The 13,707-nt window shown below is 43.0% G+C and overlaps 1 protein-coding gene across 8 annotated transcripts in view; it reads right to left on the bottom strand.

Annotated features, from left to right (window-relative positions):
- The window catches only part of LOC137624320 (long-chain-fatty-acid--CoA ligase ACSBG2-like), a 196,536-nt gene that overhangs the window by 42,785 nt on the left and 140,044 nt on the right, over positions 1-13,707 (bottom strand). For all 8 annotated transcript variants that reach the window (XM_068354989.1, XM_068354988.1, XM_068354987.1 and 5 more), the window contains exon 9: positions 7,430-7,536. In XM_068354989.1, the coding sequence (XP_068211090.1) occupies positions 7,430-7,536 (107 nt within the window). The remainder of the gene's footprint in view (positions 1-7,429; positions 7,537-13,707) is intronic.

The following is a 13,707-nucleotide window of genomic DNA, read 5'->3' as shown; positions in this document are numbered from 1 at the left end:
AGTATGGAGGAGATGCAAAATGCTATCTCCAGCTCTTCTTTAACTGCCCCAGGTGAGGATGGCATCCGGTATGAAATGATATCACATCTTCCAGTGGATACCAAGGAATTTTTATTAGAAACCTTTAATGGTCTATGGGCTTCCCATACATCTCCTGATTCCTGGCATACTTCAATTGTAATTCCAGGCCACAAGTCTGGTAAAGACCCAGAACTGCCATCTAGTTATAGGCCCATATCCTTGACCAGTTGCATATGCAAACTATTTGAGAGAATGATCAACAACAGACTTGTGTGGTATCTAGAATCAAAAAATCTTTTATCTAACAGACAGTTTGGTTTTAGGAAGAACCGAAGTACTCTAGACCCTTTGCTGATGTTATCAAGGGAAATTTCAAATGCTTTTTTTAACCAAAACCAGGTGGTGGGTGTCTTTTTTGACCTCGAAAAGGCATATGACACCACCTGGAGGGGTGGTATTTTAAAGCAATTGGCCTCGTGGGGTATAGGAGGACATATGTTCTCTTTTATTGAAGAATTTTTATCAAACCGCTCCATTAAAGTGAGAGTAGGGTCAGAACTATCTTCATCCTACATGCAAGAAGAAGGTGTCCCCCAAGGCAGCGTATTGAGTGTGACCTTGTTTGCTGTTGCAATTAATAGTCTCATTAGTCACATACCTCCTGGCATACAAGGATCACTATTTGTCGATGACTTTGCAATTTATTGTAGTGGATCATCTGCACTACAAGCATGCCAAAATCTTCAAATTGCAATAAATGCTGCTTCCGCATGGGCAAATTCTCGCGGATTCATGTTTTCTCCTCAGAAGACCAAAGCCATTCGCTTTACTCGTACTCGTAAAAGGGAAGAGATCCCCACCCTTTTCTTAAATTATTGTATTTTGCCATATGAGGATAGTGTCAAGTTTCTTGGAGTCATTTTCGACAAGAAAATGACATTTGGTCCCCATATAAATGACCTATCTATCAGGGTTAAGAAGTCACTGAACATTCTGAAAGTGATATCGCATTTTGATTGGGGTGCTGATAGAACAACTTTGCTCAGAATTTATACATCTTTGTGTCTGAGCAAGTTAGACTATGCATGCCAAATATATGGGTCAGCTACAAAGACTTTACTTGGAAAACTTGATATTGTTCACAATGCTGGGCTTCGCATCTGCACAGGTGCTTACAGAATATCTCCCATTGACAGTCTCTATGTTGATTCTGGCATACCTCCCCTTTCCATTCGCAGAGAGGAGTTGAGTTTGAGGTTTTTAGCTAGGTCCCTTGCTGTGAGAAACAATCCTAACTGTAAATATGTTAGGGCGCCTTTAGATCGGGCTCCTAACAGATCTAGAGTGCCTAAGCCTTTGGAAGTACAGCTGAAAAATGATGCTAGAGAAGTAGGCTTGTTAACAGCACAGATAGCAGAGGTAGGATATCCCAAGTCTCCTCCTTGGTGTAATCCACCTGTTAAAGTATGTTTTATGGCAGGAGGGAAAAATACCTTACCTAGTAGGATAATGAAAAGTGAGTTTTTAAATCATGCTGCTCAACATCATGGGAAACATGTTTTTACAGATGGCTCCAAATCGGCTGCAGGAGTTGGAAGTGCAGCTGTGGTGGGGGATATTGTTATTAGAAGGAAACTCCCATCCTCTTGTTCAATTTTTACTGCTGAGCTGTACGCAATAATTCTCGCAGTCCAACATATTTTTAAAAATGGCAACCAAAATAGTTTTTATACAATTTTTACGGATTCCAATAGTGTTTTACTCTCATTAAAACAAATTATGCCAGGCCATCATCTAGTACAAGAGGTGCAGGACTGGTTAGTACTTCTGCAATCTAGGAAGAGTATCAGTGTTCACTTCTGTTGGGTCCCTGCCCATGTTGGGGTGGATGGGAATGAACAAGTAGATAAGGCAGCAAAGGAAGCTTCAGGGCTAAGTAATCCATCCCCCTTGAGGATTCCTTACAAAGATCTTAAAAGTGAGATTCATCTTTACTGTAAAAATAAGTGGCAAGCTCGATGGTCTGAACTGACCACCAATACAAAATTGAAACAAATCCACCCATTGGTGGATAAATGGTCATCTTGTAATTCTACAAGTAGAAGGGATACCATTATTTTAACTAGGCTGCGTATTGGCCATACACATGCAACGCACAATTATTCAATGAAGAGTGGGGAAGGGAGACAGGCCCCTCTTTGTAATACCTGTCAAGTGACAATGGATGTTAAACATATTTTAGTCGATTGTCCTGTTTTTAATTTCCAGAGGAGGACACATTTACTCCAGGACAAACCGTTAAGAGATATACTGGGGGAAAACTGTAATACCCTGAACTTGAGAAAATGTATACAAAATATTGGGTTATATTACGAGCTATAATTGATTTTATTAATTTATTTATTTATTTTACCCTTTTAATCCCTATTTATTTCACATCTAGATTTTATTGTATGAAAGTGTTACGATTTGTATTAAATGTTAAAATGATACTAAATGGTGTGAGTGTACAGATATGATTGAATGATTTTCGTTATATAGCGCTGAATGGCCTTTGATGCCCCAGTGCTTGGCTTAATGCCTAAATCCCATATTCAATTCAATTCACACCTTTCTCTCTCAAGGTCCTCAAATCTTTCTTTTCTCCTTTTGTTTAAGGATCACAGTTCATGTAAGCCCCTTCAGTCCTCCTTTCCAGCTTCATACAGGAGAGAAGGGAAGGGAAGAATGAAGAGTTTACTGAGAGTGGCATTTCTCTTCTCCCACTATTGTGATTTGTGAGATAACTGTCATGTCATTGGGCAACGTGGCAGCAACAGAGGGTAGAGTAATGGCTGGTTCAAGTTCTTTGGTACAATTAATGGCTTCCCTTCGTAGACGGATGGCTTCTCCCTTGTTTTACCTAGGTCCAATTTCCAACTTACTCTTTAGGATATTTAAAGTCTCACACTAACTCAAGAGAAGTCCAAGAGATACCCAGGAGGGACTCACTGAAAATCGTCGAGGATGGCTCTTCACACTTCTGCAGTGAGCTGTCTTGCCAGAGAAAACTCTGAGAGACATGATACTTTAACCCAATTTAGGATGAAAACCAAATGCACTATGTTGGCTTCTATCAAAGAGGTCAACTTCCCATTTTTGATAGACCCTTCCACCAAGACTCTAATCAGTTTGAAATGATGTTCTTAATATTATTGATTGCTGCACTTGTGCTCACTTAAGTGTTCACTTTGAGGTCTGCTTGAGTCCATATGCTGGGGGCCTCTATCCTTTATTCATCTTAAGAACTGGCTTCCCCTGGCATCTTGTAAGTTATAATAACTCCAGAATCACAGTTACTGCAGATCCTTGGGTCAACAAGTTCAGGAAAGCAGCAGAGGTCTTGTCTGTTCAGAAGCAACTAGCTCAACTTTGGTAGATTTTTTCTGGTTCATCAGTTGTCCTTTGAAAAATTAGTCCCACTTGAAAGAATCCACATTTGATCACTTCTCATTATTTCAAAGGAACTTTAAGAAGCACGGGATACCATCAGACAATCTGCTGATGTCTGGGTTCCTCTCTATCAAGAAGTAAGGGATGAGCTGCATTAATGGAGAGATAAAAGGAAACTCCTTGTAGGAGTTCCAATGAACTCTCATCCTTGGTAGATGCACTTTGTCTCTGATGCATCAAAGAAGGGGGGTGGGGAGCAAATGTGCATGTCAGGAACATGGTCTCTGATTAACTTTCCTGCACATTAATGTTCCTGAAATGAAAGCTGTACTCCTTACGCTGACTGCAGTCATTTGAGGACGACACAACTGTAGTAGTACATGTAAAAAAATAGAGGAGAAAAGTCTTCTTTTGTGCAAATTGGTAAGGCAGGAGCATGTCTGCAATTTGCCACATTATTGAGCTTTCAGCTAGTTTCATTTCAAGATGTTTGAATGTAATGGTAGATCTATCCAGTTGCGATGAATGAGTATTAGTACACTAGACGTTAGGAGAAGGCTCTTCTAGGCCTGAGTAATCGACCTATTCCCCAAACAGGAAACTCTACTTTTTATGCTTTGCTGTAACAGATTTATGGAACGTCATATAATATGCATTCCAACACTTGCTTGACATAATTGATGTGTAAACCTTATCATTCATTCATTCTGATTTGTTGAATGATCAATCGGTTATTGTCAGCCCTGCCTCCGAGGAGGACCCTGGTGGCTCCTCGATTGCCAGAGGTCAAGTAATATGTTGATCAATTAATGCACCCGCCTTGTGGTTCATTGTCCTTTTGGCAGATTTTAGTCCTTTTTGATCCCATCCATTAGACCTTTTATTACCATATGAACGGAAATCAAAATCTTAGACCCAGATGTTGATGGCTATCTGCTAGCACTGGCTTCATGCTGTAATTAGATAAGTATAGTATACAAATCTTCAATTGAGAGTGTTGACTCATTACCCCAAATTAGAGCTCAAAATCAGAGGCATCCCCACTCTTAGCTCTCCATTAGAATTTCTTAGGAGAACAGGCATTGAGGGCAGGTGTCTAACAGTCCCAGACCCCCTTTTCCTTCTATCTCGGAGATATTGCCCACTGGTTCTTGGATACATTCCCTTTAATGCCTTTGGGGGCTGTTCAACATGTTCAACAACCCAAATTCCAAGTCAGAAACCATTTTGTCATACAGTACGTTTACGATACTGAAAGGTTGAATGACATATGTGGCTGATCTTTCTCTCTTACTGTTACCTTCCAACTCACACCTAATGCCTATACACTATATTCTATCTAATTTCTCTTCTTGTTTTGTTAAAATCTTTATAGTTTATTTAGGAAATATTTATTTTAATGTTGTTACTGTTCTTAAAATATTTTATTTTTCCTTATTTCCTTTTTTCACTGGGCTATTTTCCCTGTTGGACCCCCTGGGCTTGTAGCATCCTGCTTTTCTAACTTGGGTTGTAGCTTAGCAAGTAATAACAATGATAATAATACTAGCTGGACAAACTAGATGTAGGGAAATCACTAGACAGGATGCTTTGTTCCAAGATATTTATTTTCTTAAAAAATGCACCTGCCACAGCTTCCTATTCCAACAGACAGTTTGTTGTGGGCATTAGGGCATATGTCTTGTGATTTTATAATTTGAAAATGTCAGGGGCTGTGGAAATCTAGCATTGCCTCACAAATACAATGGTTCAGCACTATTGGCTGCCTAATCCCACATCACATATGTCATGTCAGACAAGAAGTCATCCTTCCCCTACTATACATGACAAGGAAGCTGACATTTCTGGATAGGCATGAAAACACGTATCTTTATAAACAGTGCTTCCTATCTAAAGAATGAGTCTACTTAAAGGATGAAGGGTTTGTATCCTCATCAGAGGAACTTAGAAATCTGATAAGTTATTTACATATTTTCCCAGAATGCAAACATGGTCTTTTATGATGGCTCCCACCTCAAACTGACTCTACTCTCTTCATCCATTACCCAGCCAGTATGGGTATTTCCCCTAATCTAACTCACCTACAATGCCCAAAACGTATTTAAAAGCTTTGTTTTGGCCATTCCAGCTTTTCTGGAAAGATGATACCCATAAGAAACTTTAGGTTTTTATTTTGAAAAAGATGCAAATCACTTCCTAGATTTGCAATTTTTTAAAGGATGCTTGCTCTAGAGATTCAAAAGCTGGACCTGTAATAGAGTGGTAATTGCTGTATATATTTGTATAGGCTATATGAATAAGGAAGTCTTAGTTCTGATGCTCTTATGTTTAATTATAATTTTACTATTATTTGAGAGTAAACAATGCTATTAATTGTTCTGTTATTTCTACTGAGAGGAAATAATGAGTGTTTGTGTGGTATCATTCTATTATGAGAGTGCAGAAGACACTGATTTGGTGTAGCAGAGAAACATCGTACCTCTATATGATCAGGGCTAAATATCTTTCATTCCTACTTTAGATTCCTTATCCTACTCCATACTAGCATATCTTTTATCCCTACCTAATGCCACAGCAAGTAATCTTGTAAGTGAATGTTAGTGTATTTAGTAAGGCTAAGTCCTTAGTATCCTAATATTACTGTCGGTAAGCCTTTACTTCGATTATGCCCCAGGTATTGTCATCGTATTGACAAACTAGCAACCCCACGCAGTGGCCTTCTCGAGTTCTGTATACATCTGCCTACTTACTGTTATATAGCTAATCAATTCATCTATGAAATAAGGACTCGCATTTAGCTGTCATTTTAGGGCTGGTTAGGTTTCAAAGTACCTGTACTTAGAAGCCTATCTTTCAAATTTCTGGCTCATAGGTTGAAGTTTCCTGGATCAGTCAAGATCTATACCTTTGTTTTCAAAAGTTAGAAATAGAGCAGACCATTGCTCTTTAAATGTTGACACACACCTTTCTCAAGGATTGTAGGAACAGCAGCAAATTGGCTACTTGCAAAGTAGTGACTTCAAGAGGATCAATATGTTTTCAACAACATAAGTTGCAAAATACTTGCTATTTTAACTAGTACAGCTTGCTAGCAGTGGAGCTTTGCTTGGATTGGAACCTACCTTTGTTGTTTTGGTACACCAAAGAGGAAAGAGAATAGGTTTGGTTACCACTCTGGCTGACACTTTCCAAACTCAGAAGTTTTTTACAGGACTGGCTTTACCAATGAAAATAAATACACCTATATGACACCTGAAGTAAGTGACTCTCGAGTCCATAGATGCTAGGAAGTTATCCATTTAAATGGGTGGAGGATGGAAGTAATTTGGCAACATATGTATAAAAAAAAAAAAAAGATTTATGGGACTGAAGTAGACGATAGGTCTGCCTTTTTCCCTTCTTAGATTGCCTGGTACTTCTGTGCCAACCTTGTCTTTATGGAAAGTTGTGCTTACGTAACTTTCATAGATAAGTAGATCAAATGCGTAAAGGGTTATTAGAGTTTAAGCTCCTCAACTTGTTGTGGAAGAAAATTCCAGTCAGGATTGTTACAGAACTTTGTTTTGAATTCTTACTGATAGTTAACTCTTCTCATTTGAGAGCAGTGTCAAAGTAAAGGTAAAAAAAGCAGAGTTGAGTAGAACATCAAATGTAATAAAGTATTGAAGATATAAACAAATTTTGCATAGATAAACTTGAGTTCATTAAGTGTTAAAAGGACACTAGTATACAGTATAGTCTATAAATCTAAGTGAAGCATACTTAGTCAGGTGTAACCTGAGAATACGTGAAATGAATATTCAGGCATTGTATAGTTGGTTGCATACTTTCATTCATGAAAAAAAGATTATCTCTCTCTGCAATATAGGATTACCATTTTGAATGCCATAATATACAGTAGTGATGTGAGAATCAACTATTATTCTCAGCTATGGTTTTAGCACTAAATTTATTGTACAAAAAACTTAAAACATACCTGTTACAAAATAATCAGCTCGGCTAAAGCCAATAGCAGCTCTGACTTTATTTAAGATGACTTTCTTGGCAAGTGAGTGACACATACTCTCATATAAAGACAGGGACCTGAAATCAAATTTATAGGATATATAACACTGTGTAGACTTAAATTACAAAAGAAAATTATTATCATAGTGAGTCTTACCCAGGAGTAAGAACACTTATATTTTGAAATAAGAAAAAAATAACCATAATTCTTATCTGTCATATTTGTTACAATGCTAGATCGCTGTAGAGTGAACGGAATTAGCTGTTTATGCAAAACATGGGCATTTTAAATATTAAACTTAGCCGGTGAATATATAATAGCTGACGTCTCCGACGGCCCGACAGATCCAAAAACTCGCGAGCGATCGCTGTGAAGGTTGCGGGTGTGCCCACCAGCGCCGACTATCGGCCAGATACCGCATATACTTGTCAATTTCTCCAGTTCTTCTCTGTCGGTCTTGCCGACAAGTTGGTTCCGCTCGCTGTTGACCTCGAGTTTTTCTACCGAATTGGTGAAGTACTTTGTTTTGGTTGTTTTATTGGCGTTCGCTGTGTTGGTGTGTTTCTTCAATAAAACTCTTGAAACCCTTTTTTTGGCTTGTGTTTCTTGTTGATGAATTTGTCTTTGACTTGGATTTTCTTTGGTTGTTCAAAATGGCTGACCCTTCTCCTGTTTATCGCAAGTGTGCGAGAGAATGTAACAAACGTCTTCCCAAGGCCTCTATCGACCCTCATACTGTTTGTTCTAATTGCCGGGGTAAATCCTGCCAATTAGGAGATCGGTGTGAGGAGTGCGTGGTCTTGTCGGAATTCGACTGGCTTGAGTATGAAAAATATACTCGTAAGCTCGAAAGAGATAGGGTGAGGAGAAGCTCCTCTAGATCTTTGGAATTTTCCTCCTCCCATGCCCCTGAACCTAATCCTTCCCCAGTAGTGGTTGTTCCTGAACCCCCTGCTAGCACTCATGAACCGTCTATGCGGGATATGTTTTTAGCGATTCAAGCTTTAGGCTAGAAAGTTGAGTCCTTAACCTCGGACCGTAATCAGTTAATGTCCGATGTAAAGTTGTTGAAAAGTGGTAAAGCAGAAAATCTAAGTGATAAAGTGATTAGTGCGCAAAATGTGTTTAGTGTTGCGACCGAGGGTTCGTCTGTTCGTGCTTGTCGCTCCCCTAGTCCGAGACCTCTTTCAGGCTCCCATACACCATAGAGAAGTTATGTCGTAGGACTTAAGGGGGCGAGAGGTGTAAACCAGCGTACAGACGTTCCCTCTTTGGTATCAGACGTTTCTCGTCAAGAACGTCCTTACCATAAGACGGGTGAGACTAAGTTCTCCTCGTCCTCTGACGACTTTTCGCATAAGAAACTTTGGCGCAAGGTATCTAGGCCCTTAAAGCAAAAGTCAGTCCCTTCAGGACAGGTCCAGCATCCTGGCTGTAGCCATTGGGACAGCTCTGACCACTTGCAGTCATCGGATGGCTGTTCGCCCGTTAAGCGAAAGCGTAACACGGAGTCCGAGGGTCTCGGTAGAGGCAATGTTTTGCCAGCGCAGACGTTACCGACGTCACGGCCCATTCCGACTCCCGTTGACCCGAAGTGGGTTGTCCTGCGGGACATGCAATCTAAGCTTTCTTCTCTTATGGAAGATTATGAGCATGGACAGGTTCACGATGATCCTTTGCTTGCGGTTCGCCAGTGCGATTAACGTGACTCGGGCCTTCAGCCGCCTAAACGAGTGTTTTCTCGTCCGTTTGATGTTAGTACTAACGTTTCTAGTGCTTTGAAACGCGAGGCTAGTCGTTTTCCTCGTCTTTCACGTCAGTCACGTGATGTGGAACCCCCTTGCTACAGTCTCGGACTGACGTTCAGCAGCTGCCGCCGCAGCCCCGCACTAACGTTCGCCGACCGACTCCGTTGCCTCGCCCTGACGTTGAGCGTCTGTCACCGCTGTCGGAAGTTGTTTTGCCTGCTCAGACCCTGCAGTCAATGCAGTCTCGACGTGATGTCGAGCGACATTCAACTTAAGCTGTTGTTGCTTGTCAGTCACAAGATTTTCAGTCTTTTCAGCCGCGGCATGACGTTGTTTCCTCAGCTGTTGCTGCTGCTCCGTTGCTTGTTGACATTGCCTGTCAAGCGTTGCCTCCTAGACATGTCTCTCCGTATCACGAGACTCGGCAGTTGTCGGACGAAGTTCCGTCTGATGAGGAAGTCGCTGATCCCCTTCCAACTGATATGCCTTTGGGGACTTTTTCAGATGGAGAGGAGCCTAAAGTTGCTCAGCCCTCTCTTGATTTTAAAAAGATCATGCTGATTTTTAAGGATCTTTTTCCTGACCATTTTGTGACTGCTGCTCCTCGTTCGCCTCCGTCAGAGTTCACGCTAAGCCTAGCTACTTCGACGCCGTCATTTACTAAGCTAGTGCTCTCTCGCTCTTCTAAGAGAGCTTTGCGTTTACTAGGCGACTGGTTGATGACCAGGAGGAGTTTGGGGAAGACAGCCTTTGCTTTTCCCCCTTTTAAACTGGCTTCTCGAGCGAGCGTCTGGTATGACATGGGAGAAGTTCTCGGCTTGGGAGTTCCTGCCTCTGCTTAGGGAGACTTCTCAAGCCTCGTAGACTCTCCCCGTCGTCTGGCCATGAGACGCTCAAAAGTTAGCTGGTCCTCTTCGGACCTTGATCATCTCCTCAAAGGGGTCTTTAGGGCCTTTGAAGTTTTTAACTTTTTGGATTGGTCGCTGGGAGCCTTGAGCAGGAAGATCTCTTCAGCCGATCGTGATGTATCTGTACAAATTATGTCCTGCATGGACAAAGCTATCCGTGATGGCTCTAATGAACTCGCTGCTACGTTTATGGCAGAAGTCCTTAAGAAGAGGGAGACTCTTTGTTCGTTCCTGTCTGCAGGAGTAACTCCCTGTCAAAGGTCGGAGCTACTTTTTGCGCCGTTATCATCTGCCTTATTCCCCCAGCAGTTGATTAAGGATATAGCAGCATCGCTAGTACAAAAGGATACCCATGACTTGATGGCTACGTCGGCGCGTAAGGCTGCTCCTTCTTCATCCTCTTATGTCGTTAGACCTAAGTTCGATACTCCAGCGACTAGGTTTATCCCGCCCTTTCGTGGCAGAGCTCCCAGTAAGGGAGGCGCTCGTGCCGATAGTAAGAGAGGTAAGAGGAGAGGATCTAAGTCCTCCCGTGGCAGAGTCTGACTGCCCACGTCCTCAGACAGCGGTAGGGGCCAGATTAACCAACTTCTGGCAGGCCTGGGAGAAGAGGGGTGCAGACCGGGAGTATGTTTTGTTACTAAAGGAGGGGTACAAAATTCCTTTTGTACGGAGACCTCTTCTGGTAAAAGTCCCTATAGACCTCTCTCCCAGGTATCGAGAGGAGTCAAAGAGACAGGCACTACAGCTGCAGGTGTCTCAGTTGCTAGAGAAGGGAGCGGTGGTGAAAGTCTCGGACCTTCAATCACCGGGGTTTTACAACCGTCTCTTCCTAGTTCCGAAGCATACAGGAGGTTGGAGGCCGGTGCTGGATGTCAGTGCTCTCAACGTTTTTGTTGTCAAAACAAAATTTACGATGGAGCCACCAAGTCCGTCCTAGCAGCAGTCAGAGAGGGAGACTGGATGGTCTCTCTCGACCTGCAGGATGCGTACTTCCACATTCCTATACACCCGGATTCTCAACCGTATCTGAGGTTTGTATACAGGAATGTGGTGTACCAATTCCGAGCACTGTGCTTCGGCCTCAGCCCTGCTCCTCTTGTTTTTACGAGGCTCATGAGAAATGTAGCAAAATTTCTACATTTGTCGGGGATTCGAGCCTCCCTGTACCTGGACGACTGGCTGCTCAGAGCGTCGTCCCGTCATCGCTGTCTGCAGGACCTTCAATGGACGTTGGATCTTGCAAAGGAGTTGGGCCTTTTGGTGAACATAGAGAAGTCTCAGCTGACTCCCTCCCAAACGATTCTCTATTTGGGGATGGAGATACAGAGTCTAGCTTTTCGGGCTTTTCCGTCTGCCACCAGGATAGAGCAAGCCTTGCTCAAAGTCCGTCTCATGCTAGAGAAAGACCATTGCTCTGTGAGAAGTTGGATGAGCCTCCTAGGGATGCTATCATCCCTGGAACAGTTTATCTCTCTAGGGAGACTTCACCTTCGCCCTCTCCTGTTCCATTTAGACTCCCATTGGAACAAGAACAAGACTTTGGAGGCGGTCTCGATCCCGATCTCCGAACCAGTCAAGACTTGCCTGAGCTGGTGGGACAGCAATATACGTCTTCGAGAAGGTCTGTCCCTGGCAGTCAAGAACCCAAACCACGTGTTATTTTCAGACGCGTCGGATTTGGGTTGGGGAGCGACTCTGGACAGTCTGGAATGTTCGGGTCTTTGGACGACAGAGCAGAGGAGCCTTCACATCAACTGCAAGGAGCTGTTGGCTGTTCACTTAGCTCTGACAAGTTTCGAGAGTCTTCTTCGAAACAAGGTGGTGGAAGTGAATGCGGACAACACCACGGCCTTGGCGTATATCTCCAAGCAAGGAGGCACTCACTCCCACGCTCTGTTCGCCATCGCAAGGGACCTCCTCATCTGGTCAAAAGATCGAGACATCTCACTGTTGACGAGGTTCGTCCAAGGGAAATTGAACGTCTTGGCGGACTGTCTCAGTCGGAAGGGTCAGGTGATCCCTACAGAATGGACCCTCCACAAGGATGTATGCAAGAGTCTTTGGATGACTTGGGGTCAGCCCACCATAGACCTCTTTGCAACCTCACTGACCAAAAGGCTCCCAACCTATTGCTCTCCAGTCCCAGATCCAGAGGCTGCCCACATAGATGCCTTTCTGTTGGACTGGTCTCACCTGGACGCTTACGCTTTTCCGCCGTTCAAGAGCGTCAACAAGGTGTTGCAGAAGTTCGCCTCTCACGAAGGGACAAGGTTGACGTTGGTTGCTCCCCTCTGGCCCGCGAGAGTTTGGTTCACAGAGGTACTTCAATGACTGGTAGACGTCCCAAGGAGTCTACCCTTATGGATGGATCTCTTACGGCAACCGCACGTAAGGAGACTTCATCAAAGCCTCCCCGCGCTTCGTCTGACTGCCTTCAGACTATCGAAAGACTCTCAAGAGCTCGAGGCTTTTCGAAGGAGGCAGCCAGAGCGATCGCGAGGGCTAGGAGATCATCTACTATCAAGGTCTACCAGTCGAAGTGGGAGGTATTTAGAGAGTGGTGCAAGTCCTCCTCTATTTCCTCTTCCAGTACCTCTGTAGCGCAGATTGCGGACTTTCTCCTGCATCTGAGAAATGTTCGCTCCCTCTCTGCTCCCACCATTAAAGGCTACAGGAGCATGTTGGCCTCTGTTTTCAGACATAGAGGCGTGGATCTGTCAAATAACAAAGATCTCCAAGACCTCCTTAAGTCTTTCGAGACCTCTAAGGAGCGTCGTATGTCAACTCCTGCTTGGAATTTGGACGTGGTCCTGCAATTCCTGATGTCAGACAGGTTTGAGCCATTACATTCAGCCTCCTTGAAGGATCTCACCCTCAAGACACTTTTTTTAGTGAGCTTGGCTACAGCTAAAAGGGTCAGTGAGATCCATGCCTTTAGTAAGAACATCGGCTTCTCTATGAATAAAGCTATATGTTCTCTTCAGCTTGGTTTTTTGGCCAAGAACGAACTGCCTTCTCGTCCTTGGCCTAAATCCTTTGAAATACCTAGTCTGTCAGAAATCGTAGGTGATGAAGTTGAAAGAGTGCTGTGCCCCGTGAGAGCTCTTAAGTTTTACTTAGCTCGAACTAAACCTAAAAATGCGTTATCGTACTTTATTAGATTTTTAATCCGGGAAGCACATTCTCATTTAAATGAGAAAGATCGTTGTTTGCTTAAGGTCAAGACTCACGAAGTGAGAGCAATAGCGACTTCGGTGGCTTTTAAGCAAAACAGATCTCTTCGAAGTATTATGGACGCGACCTTTTGGAGGAGCAAGTCAGTGTTCGCTTCATTTTACTTAAAAGACGTCCAGACTCTCTATGAGGACTGCTACACCCTGGGTCCATTCGTTGCAGCGAGTGCAGTAGTGGGTGAGGGTTCTACCACTACATTCCCTTAATCCCAATATCCTTTTAATCTTCTCTTGAAATGTTTTTTAATCTTGTCTTGGCGGGTGGTCAAATGTTGTTTCTTGAGAGCGCCCAGATTAAGGGTATTGATGAGGTCCTGTTATAGGGGTGTTCGCCCTGGATATAACAGCTCCTGGAA

This window comes from Palaemon carinicauda, chromosome 31, assembly GCF_036898095.1.
Source record: "Palaemon carinicauda isolate YSFRI2023 chromosome 31, ASM3689809v2, whole genome shotgun sequence".
Classification (NCBI taxonomy): Eukaryota; Metazoa; Arthropoda; class Malacostraca; order Decapoda; family Palaemonidae; genus Palaemon; species Palaemon carinicauda.
The sequence above is the reverse complement of the archived record's forward strand: the minus strand, read 5'-3'. Positions and strand labels throughout refer to the sequence as shown.